The following is a 16,440-nucleotide window of genomic DNA, read 5'->3' as shown; positions in this document are numbered from 1 at the left end:
AACAACTGAGAGAAAAACAAGCCCCAAAGTCATAAAAGTAAAATAACCTTAGATTAAATTTAACATCTCCACGCATTAAGTGTTCTCTCGACCACAGAGAGCTGAAAGGGTTAAAGACTTTAAAAGAAAAGTGAAATATACTGAAATATGGCCAGGACATCGAGCGTTGCATTTTCTGACACTATCGGAGACGAGGGAATAGAATTTGCTGTTTATCGGTCGGCGTACGTTGTGTGGAGAAGGTTTGTTGTAAAAAACACACTAGTTACAAAGTGTGGATCTACCAGGTACTTTTTTACCTCGGATTACCAACATCGACAGTGGCGCGTGGGACATAAATCAGAAAAGCAGCCCCACTTTTTACCAGAAATTAAAGTGAAGTGAAATCTAACGTATCACTGACATACCCGAAGTGCATTCTTCGATTACAGCACTCCGGTATGCACGCCAGGGCTGCAGTTCACATGATCATTTCCAATGTGATGGTCAATAAAACAGGGACACACACAACGAATTAATTGTAACGAAATAATAAATCAATTTAACCACTATGGGCAACAAACGCGTTTATGTTTTGTGTGGCCACGTTATCACCATTTACTCGGGTTTCTCCAAAAAATCGATTCACTTCGGACTTTAGTTTTTAAAAAATTGGCTATAAATTGAACATTGCGTTTTGAATTAAACACACACACACACACACACACACACACACACACACACTAAAGCTCTGCTGTTCTCGCACGTTTAAAACCGAGACGATCGGCGTTAAAAAAAAAACTTAAGTTTCTCCCAGTCAGCAAGTGCTCAGATATCGAGTCTGATGAAAAAAAAATAAATCTAAAGAATCCGAAATGTTCTAGAGGTTCAGGGCTTTTCGGAAGCACCCTTAAGTCCCCGCAATGAAAGTAAAGTAGCTGTGAGTACGTCGGAAGCAGTAATAATTGCGGCGTGGTTTTCATGTCTGCAGGGCTGGGTTCAGTTACTTGGCTCTCTGTCACAGACATATGTGACTGTACCCCACACTGCAGTCCGGGATCCAGCCTTGTCACACTGCGAAGGCGCACAGGGTCCGGAGGATCGTGTCAGACACCGATCGCTTCCAAGCTTCCAGGAATCGCCTGATTCCCCGCGTTTTCTCACTCGACTTGAGGGCTCTCGGCAAGCAGAGACGCCGCGGTGTGCCGGAGACGGCTTTCCTGCGCTCTCGCTCGCAAAAGACTAGAGAAAGAAGGCTGACTTGCCATTTTCTGGAAACGAAGGGGCAACACCAGGCAGGCGATCTGTGTCAGTGATTTCGGTTTGGGCATCTGGAAAGGGGGAGAGTGCGGTGCGCTCGTAAAGCCGAGGACGTTGGCCGTGTGTTTCGGTGCGGTAAGCCGTCAGAATCGCGGACCTTCCTCTCCAGCTGCTTCCCAGCCCGTAAAACCTGTATTGCGGCTACGGACCCAGTAAGTGTCGCCGGGGCAGCTCAAGAGTTTCCAGCTTCTGCAGAGATTTGAAAAGGTGGGAAGGAAAAAAAAGTTCCCCACTTGAGGGCGAAATCAGACTTTTGAGGACCGCAAGTTCGAAATCGACAGGACCTGGTCAACTCAAGATACAACATGCAGAAATGGTAAATATGGGTGCAGTGCGCTGTTGCTGTACATAGATCCAGATCTCTTGAATGTCCTACCAGATGTGACAATGCCGGTTGAAAACTCTGACAAAAGTTTTTTTTTTTTCAAGATTCGCTCGGCCCGTTGTGTTTGTGGATGTCCTAAAGATAAGGCCAATTGAACTAACTGCAATCTTTTCTTACCCACATCACATTTCCTTATGGTCACAGATCAGACACGCTAGAGTTGTTAGACACATTTTGATGTCTTCGTCAAGAAACGTATATGCACGTGCTTATCCTATTTTCTTACATTTTTTAACATAATTGCAGGTGAACACAAATTTACGAAGAACACACCAGGTCAAAATCAATTGTGAAATTATTGGAAAATGTAAGAATTGGTAGCTGAAGCGAAAAAATGTGATTTTTCTTATTTCAGCCGACTTTATGTTTGCAGTGACACACCAAGAAATTTGAAACAAATTTGTAGTTTATTACTATGTTATTAATTGCGTGATTACTTATTTGGTAATTAATTCGCATTGATGCGCTGATCCGACGCGGCGTGTCACTGGGGTTTCTGGAGTCCTTGCTGGCGAAATGCAAGGAGCTTCCCGAAGTGGAGTTAAATGAGCGCATTGATAAGTCCGGCGCGCGGTCTCTTCGCACCGCGAGTCCCGGCCTCTTCTTCTGCACGCTCCCAGATTAGTGCAAAACAAATGCTCAGGATCGTTTAAGATTTTACTCTGTGCCACGCAAAGACACGAGCGACAACATGACACGTTTCTGAATGTCTGTAACCGCGTATTTTTTCTGTCTTCTCATTTTTAAAGGAAATCTGCTACTTGTACGAAACATTATGGTACTTTCGAAGGCCACGATAAGTTTATTTAAATTAATTTGTGATGTTAAACGTCTTTCTGATATAGTCAAATGTACTTAAGGGTTACACAATTTCTTTAGTAAAGTTTTAGTTAAATACAATAGTTTTTGATGTCTCCAAGATGGTTGATTTTTAAAAAAATAATTATTTATGTTTACTGATACTTTACTTGCAATTAAAAAAATCTTTATAGGTCCGTAGGGTACATTTTTATTTGGTAAAGAACAAAAAAAAAAAACGAAAAACTATTAAATATATTCCATATGAACCCGGTAACCAAAAGTCCACAAGTCATTTGACTATTACAGTTAGATTTCCAAATTTATGGCATAATTAATTTCTTCTATTTTAGCAAATGAAAAATGCGGCCTTTATTTTTTAAAACAGTCATTGAATCTAGTTATTATAAGGACATAAAACAAGTTATATTTTAGTTTATAGTTGGAAACAACAGATAGGGCAATGGCACAGCAGGCAGACTCATTTAAAACAAACACCTATATTACTGTAAATATTGATTTGCAGGAAGTAAATGGTTTGACAGACAAATTTAAACGTACAACCAAGGTTAAAAAAAAAAACCTGCAATTGTAACTATTTTTCCATTTCTGCTGTATATTTTTTATTTTTCCTTGTACGGGTATTAGGTAGTCAGCAGGTATTTAGTGCGCTGACTGGGGATGGGGTGAGTGTGTCAGAGAGGAGCAGAGTGCGGAGGATGGCGAGAGCAGATCATCCTGGGGAAATATTTCATGAAAGGGTAACAGATTCGAACACGTAGGGTTCTTATAGAAATCACAAGGCACGCTTGTTAAAGCGACGGCTCCTCTGCGTGAGAGTCTTCAGGCAGAGTTTATGGGGATCCTGCTTTACATGACATTCAGTCCCGATCTGGGTTCGCTGTCAGGGACATTTTGCTGTGCCGTGGTTGAGACTGTCACTTCGCATTCCTGTACTGTCGTTTGATGACTTTTATCTCTGGTGCAGACCTCCACCCTTCATCTCGCTGTGTCACAAGTTAACGGGGGGTGTCCACCTCGCCTCGTCACCCCCCCCCCCCACCTTCAGTAAGGATTTAGAGGAGGGAAGGAGGGGCTCTGCGTGTGCCTGTGTGTGTGTGTTGTAGGAGTGTGGCTGGAGGGGGGAAATAGGCCCCTTTTCATTTTGTAGGCTTTTTGCAGGCCTACTCGATTTGCCAGGGAGAGCCCCCCCACACACCCCCCTCAGCGAGAGGGCACAGAACGGCTAAAGATTTCAACCGGACAGTTCGCCTAAAGTCTGTCATCCCCGTAAGCAGCATCTTTAATTAAGAATAATATAGTTTAATTCCCCAAGCCTCACACTGCCCTAGTAGTTTCTCCCTGCCTAGCTACATCCCACCCTGTAATACTCTAGCAGAAACACCACTAAATAACACCACAAAGTAACACCACTAGGTAACACCGCAGAGTAACACTGCTGAGTAACACTGCCGACCTCCAAACATTTACTCCTGCTGGATTTACTAGAAGTGTCTCCTCACCCCAGGGTGACCTGTCTGGTGGCCTTTAGAGAGAATCACTGTTTTCACTCATTTCTGCAAACGAAGTGGATGTTTGAAAGTTTTGGTGAATATCAAGAGTTTTAATGGGAAAATGATTCTGTAATAATAATAATAATAATAATAATAATAATAATAATAATATTTCTGGCTGTCAGGCCCCTTTCCCTCTCCAATTCCCGAGTCCCATCCACCGAGCAGAGCCGTACTCACTCTACAGGAGGCACTTGCCATAGGCCGAGAGCTGCCAGAAAAGCCAGCAGCCCCCCCCCCCCAATCTCATAAAGGGTCCTTGAGTTTAACATAAACATGGCCCGCTTAGCTGTGGGACAGCTACAGGAATCGCGGCGGGAAAGGGGACTTTTTTAAAATGAGAATGAGTGGTTCTCATTGCGTTTTGGCCCAGTGCTTTACTCTCGCAGGATGACCATCCACGAACCGTCACGGGGGGGAGGGGGGGGGGGGGGACTATCTTGGGCCCCCCGCCTGCCGCCATGTAAGAGACGGAGCTAGACTTTGTTCACCCGTGTGCCATCAGCGCTACAGAGATAAGCTGAGTCCCAACGTAGCATGTAGCATTAGCCGCCGCGCTTTGGGAAATGGCAGATAAAGTGTATTTATATGGGACATTGGAAGTTAAACTAGAGGCGCGATACTGAACTGAGGAGAAGCAAATTCGGTAAGTAATTTGATAAAAGGCGCAGTGGGAGACGTCTCTGAGCTGAAACAATGTACTTCAGGCGGATGTTAATGGCACTTTTTTGTAGCCTGCTGAAATCGAAATCAAACATGCATATACTTTAACTTAGTAACTAAAACAGCTCAGGCCTTAAGTTCTCCCCTTGAGGCTGAAATCATTTTCTTATTTCAAATCTAGAAAAAAAAGTACAGAGGCTTTACGGTCTTTTTTTCACGGCGCGGCTCCCCAGTCTTGAATTATTTGTGCAATATTAACGCTTCGCGACTGTAAATATCTGTTAAAGGGACCATTATCAACTTTGTTTATCAGACTGTTCGTTTTTTTTTCCATGGAGAGAAGAGATGAAGTAGAAATTTAATTTAATCTCAGTGGAGCTTCACACTAAGTGATGTGAGATATGTAAATGAGGGAAAGAGATGGGGGGGGGGGGTTTACATTTTTGTTTACAGCCCCTCGATAAAGGCCATTCGTACTTCTGTCCTGCTCTACTAATTTTTAAACATGCGGTAAAACAAACACAAAAAAACTGTCCCCGTTTTAAAGTCACCCCACTCTAAAGTAAATTTTTTTTCCTGTTTTTTTTTTTTTAGTGGAGAAAATAGTGAATCTTTAAAGCACCAATTCCATTTTCCCATTTAATATTTCATATTCAGGCATCGCAGAAATTGATTGTGATATAGAGCTACGGAACCCAACCACCAATAAATGCCCCTCTGTCTCCTCTCAGTGTAGATATTGCCCCCCCCCCCGCACTTTTACATTCAGTGGGAAATGATTTTTTTCCTTCTTCTTCAGCCGAATCGGTTACACTCTCTGCAGTTAAATAAACAGCCCATTGTGTGGCCTGGTGGCTTGAACCCGATCGGTACCGAGATCGTCGCTCGGCTCCGGATCTATGCTTTCTTAAAGGGTGTGGAAGTAATTCATGCCGACAACAGATTTTGAGAAGCTGGGGGGGGGGGGGGGAGGGGAGGGCGGGGTGGGGTGCTGGTGGTGAGAAAGCCCCCACTGCCGTGGATTATTCACCGGGGACGAGCATGGTTGTGCGGTGCTGCATTTAATGTCCGTCCTGAACACCAAGCGGCCCGGAATGCGCTGAAAATCGCTGAAAAATGATGTGAGACACAGGCGGCCCTGTACGCCCCCCCCCCTCCTAAAATCCGCCAAGCCCCCCCCCCCCCCTCCCCCGGCACACTACACTACGTGCTACTGTGTACGTCTGACACACCGGGCCCTGGCGTGCAGGAGCAGTGCCCGGTACCTTCTGCAGAAACATGCCTCGCGATCGCTGGCATCAACAAAAGCCCTCGAATCGTTCGCTGATTAAATTGTCGCCCCTTATTGCTATTTTCAGAGACGTTTTCTTTAGCGGGAGAAGGATTTGTTATGGGGGAAGAAAAAAAACACTGATTTCAGAGATTATATAATAAAATAATAGATCTTTTTTTCCCAAATCTTTACCAGGTTGAAGACGGTGGACAGTTAGGATAATGTGGTCACTTTTCAATGCACTTAAATGCCTCCAAAACAAATCGTCACGAGCGATAAATGCTGGGAAGTTTCTGTTCTGTGTCAGCACACTGTGGCCATGGACAGGACACTTAGCGTTATTATACCATTAGCGTAGCGTAAATCACCTAGTCAGCATTGGTGCCAGTGGCTAGCTAGCTCCCTTGGCATGTGAAGGTGTTTCGGGAAGGTGTGGCCTGCTTCTCCGTAAGGTGTGACCCCGGGCGACGGCGCACGGATGTATTTCTGTGGGAACGGCTGCCTGCTCGCGTCTGTTAGTCCCGCTGGAGAGCAGGCCAAGGGGAAAAGGCTCTGGTTTACCTCAAATTACGAATCGCAGCTGCAAATATCAGCAGAATAAATACAGCAGGCATTTTTAAAAGTGCAAAAATCTCTACGCTTCAGGTTTTATGGGGTGAAATTCTGACTGGGAAGTCGTACTGCTCACGTCGCGCTATATGTTCCTGACCACCTCATAAAAAAAGAGCAATATGCAGCAGTGTGCTTAATGATTTTTAAACTTAAATGTTCCTTCACGGGGGAACAAAAACGGGGTCCGCATCTTTTGCAGCCGCAAGTGAGAGACGCGGATAGATGCGGAGCTTTCACACTTGTGTCCAATCAGTGTGCGGGGTTTGTGTTTTCAGGCATCGCTTTTAAGTAAACCCCATATTTTAATACAGCTGTGACTCTGTATTCCTGTAGGAGGCATGAGGGGTGGGTTCTGACCCCAGTTCAGCACAGCCTCTGCAGTTCTGCTGTTCCCTGCGCTCGCTTGGGTCTCGTTGCCTGTCTGGGAGGGGATTGGGACGCATTAATCGCAGAGGGTGGGGTCCCAGTGGCTGGGTAACACTGACAGATAATTCCCGCTGGGGGTGGGCAGGTGGGGGCAGCGTCTGAGGGAAAAGAGGCGCTCGGAGGCCTCGGTCATGTGACTGAGCATTCCAGCGGGGGAGCGCGCAGGAAGGCGTGCAAGACGAGACTCGCAAGGCGGCCGCCACCCAGCTACCGATGACCTTAGACTTTGTGAGGGAACCCCTGAGCCTGGTGCGTCTGCGCAGACGGTCGCATGCAGACGGCTGCACGCAGACGCACGCTGGTGCTGGGGCCAACATCGGCGGGGGGATCCCGGCTCCCAGGGCCTTTGGATTATCATAGTGCCCCGCCCCCCCCCCCCAGCTTGTCCTATTCATTTAACCTTTCATTAGTGCCCCCGCACCGGCTGGCTGCTACGGTGAAGCTATGCCAGCAGCCCCCTCTCTCCCCCAGTTATTAGATTCCTCGTCCCTCCGCCCGGCAACCGGACAGGAGAGGCGGGTAGCATCACCGTTGCCCTGGGCCCAAGGGGGGGAGTGAACGGGCCGATCCGATAGGCTGACTTGATTGGCTGACATGATTGGGCCGTGTGGCGTGTGGGACCCCAAAGAAACGCCGCTTTAGAGGAGTTTACACACAAACAGTTAGTGCAAGAACGCTGGTTCGGAGGTGATGCACGTGTGAGTGTGTGTGGTCCAGGTATACCTTACCTTGTGAGGACCAAATGTCCCCACAATGTTATGAATATCCGGTTTTTTTTTCTTTTTTCTTTTTGGGGACAAGTTTCCTGGTCTGCACATGGGAAAACTCAATTTTCTAAAAAAATTTTGAGTGCAATCAAAAAAGCTAAAAATGCAAAAACTCTTGTATTTTGTTTGGTTACTTAAGGTTATGGTTAGGGCTGGGTATGGGTTGAGGTTGTCATAGTTAGCATTAGCATTTTTCCCATAGAAATAAATGAGCGGTCCCCACAAAGATATGATTACAGGTCTGTGTGTGTGTGGGTTATATTTATATTACATTGTGGGGACCAAATGTTCCCCTCAATTAAATAAAAACCTGTTAATTTGACGTGGGGACAATTTCTCAGGTGGGGGGGCGCTGGGGGTGGTTGACTCAGACCAGGCCACTAAACCAGATGGGAAACATGAGTGGCTTACTGGTGTGAATAGGAGCTACTGGCCCAAAAGGATGCCATTGGAGTGTCCATCCATCCATTCATCCATCCATCCATCCATCCATCCGTCTTCCACAAGGTTGTGACGAGCCTTGACCCCATCCCGAGAAGCACAGAACATGAGGCCGGGGTGTCCTGGATGGGATGCCAGTCCTTCGCCTGGCACGTGCCCTCACACGCAGTCACATGACTAATTCACAGACACTTATTCACCAAACCACATGCTTTTGTTCTGCGGGAGGTAATCTGAGTGCAGCCAGGGAGAAAATGAAAGCTTGACACAGAGAACAAGGGCAGGATTCGAACCCTCAACCCTGGCGTCATGCAACATGCTGAGGATCAATTAAAACAAATGCATTTCCTAAATCTATGGCTATGACCATATTTTAATTTTCTCAGTGTAATAGATAATGTAGCTGTACCCGGGATATCTAACCTGGTGCGTCTGAGTTACCCGTTAGGTAAAGGGTCTTTAGTTACTAATTGGCAATTAGTTTTATAATGGAGCTATATCTTAGATCCTGAAAGTGAAAAGGAAAACAAGGGAGTGTTGTTCCAGAGTGAAGCAGAGGTTCATTTCACTTGAAAACTCACATGGCGTAAGAAGTGCTTTTCAAAACTACTTAACTCTAATGGAGTTCGGCTATTAAGCCGCGGCATCTCTGCCTACGTCTATTTGTCTTTGAGATTTGAACCCCGGCCAACGATATCTAATTTTATTTCATGGTTCACGTTTGTTTTTTTATTAATTCGGATGCTTGCAACGTTGAACATTTCTGAAGAGACAGCAGAACCGACGAGGGCAAGATGGGAGGGGGAACGTGGTAGAGACGTCCCCTGGGTCCGAGTCGGGGGGGGGGGGGGGGCTCTCGTGGTCTTGCCAAACTGCGTGGCTGTATATCAGAATTCACACTGTTTAGGGAGGGGTCTTGTCACCTGGAGGTAACTAATTGCCCCCGAGAAGGGATGGAGATGTTTTAAAAGGTGGACCGGGCCGGGGGTGGGGGGGGGGGGAATGGCGGCTGTATGCTCACCAGCCCGTTTCCCGGACCTTTGATGAAGCCCATCTATCTGCAACCCCCCCCCCCCCCACCAGTCGGTGTAAGCCTGAAACACGGTCCAGTTATGCCAGGGGAACCCTTTGCTCTGTTACAGGATTCAGAATTAACCGGGGGGGTGAATAACCCCCATTCCCTCGTAAATATAGAGAGTGACACAGGCGTATTCTGGTCATAACTTTCACCAAGGTAACTATTCATATTCCGCAGTCATCACTGAAGGTAACGCGCAGACTGAGCCCTAATGCGCCAGCCTGTGCTCGCTGGATAATCCCTTTGACTAATCTGGTTATGATGGGTGATTTTGTCCATCAGTGACTTTTTATAATAGAATGTAAGAAGCATATGCTGTGCCAGCTGCCCCTACGAGCAGGGGGGGGGGAGTCCAGGGGGGCGATGCCAGCTACCCTTTGCCTGTCGCTTTAACGTGAAAATTAGGGGCGCAGACCTCGTTTTTACGCCCCAAGCCAGCCAGAGGCCGAAACTCTCCGCTGTGATGTTCTCGAGAAAAGGCTCACTGAATTACAGGCCCTGTTTTCTTTCCCAAGTAGGTGAGCCTTACATGTTTGCAATTATAACACCCCCCCCCCCCCCTCCTTAACCCCACCGGTGCTATATATTTAGAAGAAAGACCAAATAAACAGCACTTTCCCCATTCCACAGTTCTTCCCCTGCAAAACCTTTTGAAGGTTCCGTGGCCCTAGTCTGGCTAGGAGCTCATTGGCTGATGAGGCAGAGCGCAGGCATATGATTGGCTGGGAGCCGGGGGGCAACCATGTGACTTTTCTTGAAGGGTGTGTCCTTGCTTTTGTTGTTTTTTTTTTTTCTTACTTGAGGCTCAGTTACTTTCATAGCTCTTCAGGCAAGACTGAGTAGTCTGTGATCCCCCAAAGCCTGCAGCATCCGTCGACCATACTTGCTTAAAAGGTTTCCATGTTTCCTCTCCGTCAAGTTAACACACGCCATTTTCTTTTTTTTTTCTTTTTTGATCTGATACCGACTGAGTAATTACTTGCACGGTTCTTTCGCTAAACTGTTGTGGTTTAATGCAGTCTCTCCTTTTTAGGAATCTTAAAAAGAGATTCCCTGGATTTCACAATAACAGTTGGGAGTTACTGTTGTCCGTTCTCAGGCACTGCTTCCAGTTGCAGATGTAGGTAAATTGTGCAAGACTCCTGCGAGTCGCCCACGGTTACCCAAGGAGAGAATCGCGTTCCTGTTTATTTTCACACTTTCTGCCAGTCCTACTCCTTGCCCATTTTGCCAGTGGATCTCCTGTCGGTTTTAAAGTTCACCGTCATGCCATAATTTCCATCGTTTTAACTCACATTCTCCGGATGGCAAGTCTTCTAATTTTTTTTTTGCTGTAATATTGCCAAGTTGCACATAATCAATAATCTCTTGTTGAGTTTCTAAGTTTGGCCCAAAGTCTTGGCGGAAGATTCCAGTTAATATCCCAGGATGGTCTCAGGGGCAGCCCTTCAGAGATCAGAGATCTTTCCCTCTATGGTCCCGTGCTACTCACCACGCAGTCCAGATCCGCGGGCCCCGTCTTTGTTTGCCACACGAATCGGGTGGTGCTGTGTTAACATTACTCTCGACTGTTTTGTTTTGACCTTGTCTGGCTCGGCGGCCTGTCTGCACAGGAGAATTCTGGGTAACGACAGTGTCGATCAAAATAACCCGTCAGCGGGAATATGAATGGGAGTCATCCTGCTATATTTGTGCCGAAATGGGACACAAGAGAGGGGGGCAAACTGATCGTAGACACAATGATTCCTGTTGCACTGTGAGCTTGCTGCCTGTGTCGGGGGTGGGCGGCCTCTGCCAGACCACTTTCCGTGCGACACCCATGATTATGTAATAAAACACCGCCGTCATAGACCCGGCGCTTAACCGTACCTGTCAGCCGGGACAAAAGGGCGAAACGTGAAACGGGACGCCTCAGAGGGAGAGCGCCATCCTGCAGCGGGCCCCGATTACAGCCTACCGCCCTGTCCCATAAATACTCCTAATTAGATGCTTTCAGCAGCGTAATAATTTGCCATATAGAGTGATGTAACTTGAGTGGAAAAGTCACTTTCGAGTGCCGTGAGTCTGTGCCCTTTGGCATTTCCAGAGTGGCATAAGAATAGGGACGTTTGGGACGTTTATGTCTGTCTTTGGTGGTGCGCCGAGATTGACCCAGGCGGCTTTATTTCCCTCTATAACTTCAGCGTACCGTGGCTTCATGTTTTAACACGAGGGGCCGTGCGTTTGTTTGTGTAGCTGTGCCGCTCTTGCCTAGTTTCATCTGGGGCTGATTTTTTTTTTGTCTTGTCATGAACACTCTGCATGTTTCCAGGTGCAGAATGCTGATTTCAGCTTTTAGGGGCTTTTCTTGGGCATCCGCCCATTTTTTTTCATTTTTCTAACCTGTTTTTTAAATATACGAGGCACCCGTCGGACGACGCGGGACACCTCCAGCGGCGCAGAAACACGGCTGTGGTGCCGGAGAGCTTTTCTCGAGGGCGGGAAGGGACTCTCCACTCACTCAGGACGCTAAGTGATGCCCACTGTCTAATGGAATGGCCCATTTCAAACTTGATCCGTGGGGTTGACGGCCCCCCCAAAATATAGGAAATGGTCCGGCTCGCTGTCCTGATAGGTTCACTGTGTTCGACTCCCTGAAAATTTCCCCAGGCAAATGGGTACTTCCAATATATTTAACCTGTGCTTCTACGGATTATTTTGCTGATACACAGTGACATAAAGGAATATTTACTTTTTTATGAGGTAGTCAGCATGCACACATTTGTACGTGGGCAGAATCAGCCCTGTCAGACGGACCAGGGCTGGACTTCACCCCTAGATGCTCACTTTCAGCCCAAACCTGCCCACAGAGAAAGAAAAGGATAAATAAATCCGTATATGGTCACTAGGTGACCCATCGCAACCGGGCTCATTCACAAAGGACTCCCTAACTTACCAAAAAGGAAAAAAATATAATAAGATTGTCATTCTTGAAGACCTCAGGCTGAGTTATGGGTGCAGTATAGCCAGCCCACATGCCAGCATGTAAACAGCCATGACCTCCCCCCCCCCCACCCAAGACACGGCTAACCCTAACCCCAGGGGCATAGCAAGGAATTCTGGGCCCTCTGATAAAATGTCATCTTGGGCTTCACTGCTACTTAATGCTGCCAACCAGTGTTTAAACAAGGGATCGGAAAGGGGGTCCTGGGACTGTTAGAGCTCGGGGACCCGCCCCATAAATGAGAAAATACATGCCTGGGGTGGGGTTACTCTTAAAATGACCATCTCAGAAGATTCAGATCTACCCCATTTTACAATTTTTGCCATACACAACCCCCCCAGTACCAGTACAATACATGGTGTGATGGGTCGACCACACTGGGCACGACGGGCTGTGAAAGTTCAGGAAAAGGATGAGCTGGCTCCAGATTGGCGAGACAAATTCCATTGTGGGGTTTTAACCAGCTATGAAGGGGTCGGAAAAGGGGGTCCTGGGACTGCAGGAGACAACAGCCCTCTTTTTGGGTGCAGGAGTGAATAGCTTCTTGCTTTTCAGTCTCCGGTGTGGGTCCACGAGTCGATTTGAAGACCACGGTGAGGGAACTTGTCTTACCGCATGGTGGTGGTCGTGGCGGGTTTTACCAAGATTCACTACGTATCCAGTGCTTGGGCTGCAGTTTGCCTCGTTGTATCGGGGGAATCTCGACCCCGTGGATGCGGAGCCTGGTTTGCTTGACCGTTTTATCCGGGAATACCAGAAGTCCGCCTCGGCCGAGATGTGCAATTTTGTGGTTGAAATTTGATGTCGACAACTAAAAAGATTTACTGTTCCGCGTCTGCTGGAGCGGCAGCTCTGAGCACCATCCGGGTCCCCAGGAGCAGCCCCTCTGCCATCTGGGGGCCACATTTCAGGACTGTTCTCGTCTGAGAATTCGACAAAAGCCACACATTGTAACCCATGAAATCAAATATCCAAGTACCTGGTTCTGAATTGCGTAAAAGTGGCAAAAATCTATGTTCAGAACTTGTGTTTGGCCTTTCTCCTCAAAAAGTTTGTGTACCTTTATTCCCTCCGTTATTCCCTCCGTTATTCCCTCCATTATTCCTTGCTTGTCATCTGCTGCTGGCTTCATGACTCTTTCCCGGTGCTGCATCATACGTTTTGGCTCAATGTTTCCCAAAACAGTCCTCACAGACAGTCCATGTTTCTGCTCCTACCGGGTGCTGGGAGGGAGCAAAAACATGGATCATCTATGGATCCCCAGGAACAGGGTTGGGAAACACTGGTTCAGCTTATTTTCAAACTCGGAGCCGCTGATATTTGGACATGGGTGCTTACCAAGTAATTTTGTCCCGGATACGGGGATTATGTGGGCTGGTGCTAGTTCCATTAATGCTGTGCGTCTTGAAGGTATCTAGGGAGAGGCCACGATGGCCCACTATATTTACGTGCTGCCTGTCCTGTATCATGTCCTTATTTCAGCTACAGAACGGGGATTCACTCCAGAGAGGCAAGTCTTGCGACGACATTGACGTTTCGCCTCCAGAGTGCCGGATCAAGGCCACTTTTCGGGATTTCGCGTGTTTTTCACACGTTGCGGCTAATTTGGCGCCACGTGTCCATTTCATCCATTATCCAGGTGTGGATTTTTGGGATTTACCTTAACAGAATCTTAGACGAAATGATTTCGCAATGTCACTCGGAAGTTGCGCTTAGCTGAAGGACTTGTGAGTTTTTAACTACCTACCCAACCCTATGCGATATAATCATACCTATCTTGACTTCATACCTTAGTCCTTAAATGGATAATCTGGGCTATAATTGACTAAATGATCTCCAATTACACTTTATTAGCTGGATAACACCCCCTCGCTCAAGTGTGGGGTTAAATTTCGTTTTTACTGGTATCCCTCGATGTGTCAATGTGGCCGTGTGTCTCTGGCTAACCGCTACGGCTATAGCAGGCGACAGCTCCTTTAAAAGACGCCTCTTACAATTTCATTTTGATGTTGCGGTATCAGTGGCAGGCAATGTTTTGAAGAAAGCTCGGTCCCCATTGGTCGCATCCATCCGATGGCGTGGCCTAACTCGCCAAGCTCACTTAACGCTGCGGTGTTTGTTTTCATTGTGTCCTGTCTTGTTTTACCGCTTACTGTTGAGGGGGGGGGGTGGGGGGGGGGGTGACAGTTTATTTTGTTCTGTGTGGCGGCGGGTTTCTCACCACAGCGTGCAGGGGCTTGAAAAATGCTTAAAAATAAGCACCCGCCTTACGTTCCCCCGTTTGCTCGTCGAGGCGGTCTGGACGGCCCGGTGGTCTGCATCCAGCAAAAATGCTGGGCCAGGATGTCGCCGCCGAAGGCGGAAAATGCGAGGGCTCCGCCGTTCAGACAGCGTAACTCGGAGAAGCAGCTCTCGGAGGCCAGGTGGGCACGTCCGCGCGCGGAAACATGCGGGATTCCCCGTCTGTCTTGTAACATCTGGAAAGCCTGTTTGCAGCCCTGGCTGCTGTCGCGGGTCCCCCGTTCCGACACGCTCGTATTTTACGCCCCTTTCAGGGTCACTGGCTGCCGATAGCGAATAGGAATGTCGCGTTGGTGAGGACGTGGGGATGCCAACGGCGAGTGTTTACTCGGCAGCCTTGGACTCGCCGTCCGGCTCTCCATGACTTGCGTTTGGCTGGAGCGCAGCGCAGATATAAAGCGCAGCTGTGGATCCTCTGACCTTCTCGCTGTTTTTTCCTAGGATTTAAAAGAGAAAAAAATGTTTCAATCGTCCACCATGCCGTTTGGCATCTGTGGCGCCACAGTGAGGTATCGTATGTGGCCGGCTTTGCGAGATCGCCCCCTGGGGGTAGGGCAGGGTGGGGTGGCATTGCACAGCGGCCACACACACCCGGGTGTGATGGTGGCGATTATGAAAATACGGGGCCCAGTTGAAATAATACTCCGGAGTGGAGGTTGCATAAGGAAAGGGATTGTATTCGTGGATCCCGTGAGGTGGTGAGTGTGTGTGTGTGTGTGGGGGGGGCTCCGGGGGGCAGAGGGGGCACGTCCCAGGCCTCCCTCTCCCCCTCCCCATCTTCCCTTCCTGCAGTTCATATTTCAGTTTGCTCCCAGGAGCTCACAGGTCCGTGCCAGACGGAAACTCGCCGAGGCTGCAGGAGGCCCCTTCGTTGTTGGAGGAGGAGGTGGAGGAGGCCACACCGAGGAGGGACAGGCTGGGGGGGACAATCGGGCCCAGTCCTCTTGCCCCAGCCTGCCCGGCTGCACAGGTCCTCAGGGTGACTCTCTCGGCCCTGCGTGCCGACTCCAGCCCCCCCATCCTCCTCCACGACCCCCCCCCCCCAGCCCGCTCCCCCAGTCATACGTTGCACATCAGATGTGTTTACTTTTTCCGTGACAGCGGACACATCTGGAGTGCATATTCAGGTCGCTCCAGTGCCACTAGACACATTCCAGCAGATCATTCCAGCCGTTGTTATGGCGATCCTCTCCCCTCCAGTGATTTTCAAGTTGCATGACAGAAATTGCCGGAGCTAGCTGGGGGAGAGCAGGGGGGGGGCATGGTGCAGTGGCGGAGGGGGGGGACAAAAGTCAACGAGATTAGAGAGAGGCTTCTTTGAGAGAACAAACTAATTATGCAGTCGCCCCCCCCCCCCCTCCCCCCCCAGGCGATGGGCCTAGGGTGTAATGAGGCAAAGTGGTGACACCTTTTACCTCACCGCCTTGCCCCCCCCCCCCCCATGTTTCACGCATTGCACCCGCGTCAGCCTTGTACGCACGAATATCGCCCTCTTAGTGCCCTTACACAGGAATTAATTTCCCGCATTCCCCCCCACCCCTTATAAGGGAGCGGGGGGGGTGGGGGTCACTTGTGTTTAACCAGATGTCGTCCATTCGCCGCATACCTGCAGGAGGTTGGGGTGGGGGGGGGTTAGAGCGATTCATAGATAAGTCGTTTGTTGTTCTAAGCGGGAATAAGTGTGAGTTATTTTATCGAACCCCGCCTCGTGTAGGTAATGGAGCGCACGCTTCATTTAAAGCCGGCCCATTTGCTCGTGTGGGCCTCCGGAATGTTCCCGCCGCGTAGGCGAACGCCGGGGCTGCGTGAAAATAAACACGTAATTAGCACGCGTGGTGCA

General features: G+C 48.5%; 1 protein-coding gene across 4 annotated transcripts in view; it reads left to right on the top strand.

The window, feature by feature from the left end:
• Positions 1-782: 782 nt before the first annotated feature.
• The window catches only part of bnc2 (basonuclin zinc finger protein 2), a 117,701-nt gene continuing 102,043 nt past the window's right edge, over positions 783-16,440 (top strand). For 2 of the 4 annotated variants that reach the window (XM_072707011.1, XM_072707009.1), the window contains exon 1: positions 783-1,615. In XM_072707011.1, the coding sequence (XP_072563112.1) occupies positions 1,613-1,615 (3 nt within the window). In that variant the 5' untranslated portion in view covers positions 783-1,612. The remainder of the gene's footprint in view (positions 1,616-16,440) is intronic. The other 2 variants (XM_072707008.1, XM_072707014.1) reach the window with 1 other exon arrangement.

Source organism: Paramormyrops kingsleyae, chromosome 25 (genome assembly GCF_048594095.1).
Source record: "Paramormyrops kingsleyae isolate MSU_618 chromosome 25, PKINGS_0.4, whole genome shotgun sequence".
Taxonomy (NCBI): domain Eukaryota; kingdom Metazoa; phylum Chordata; class Actinopteri; order Osteoglossiformes; family Mormyridae; genus Paramormyrops; species Paramormyrops kingsleyae.
Note: the sequence above shows the minus strand (reverse complement) of the source record. Positions and strands in the feature narration are given on the sequence as shown.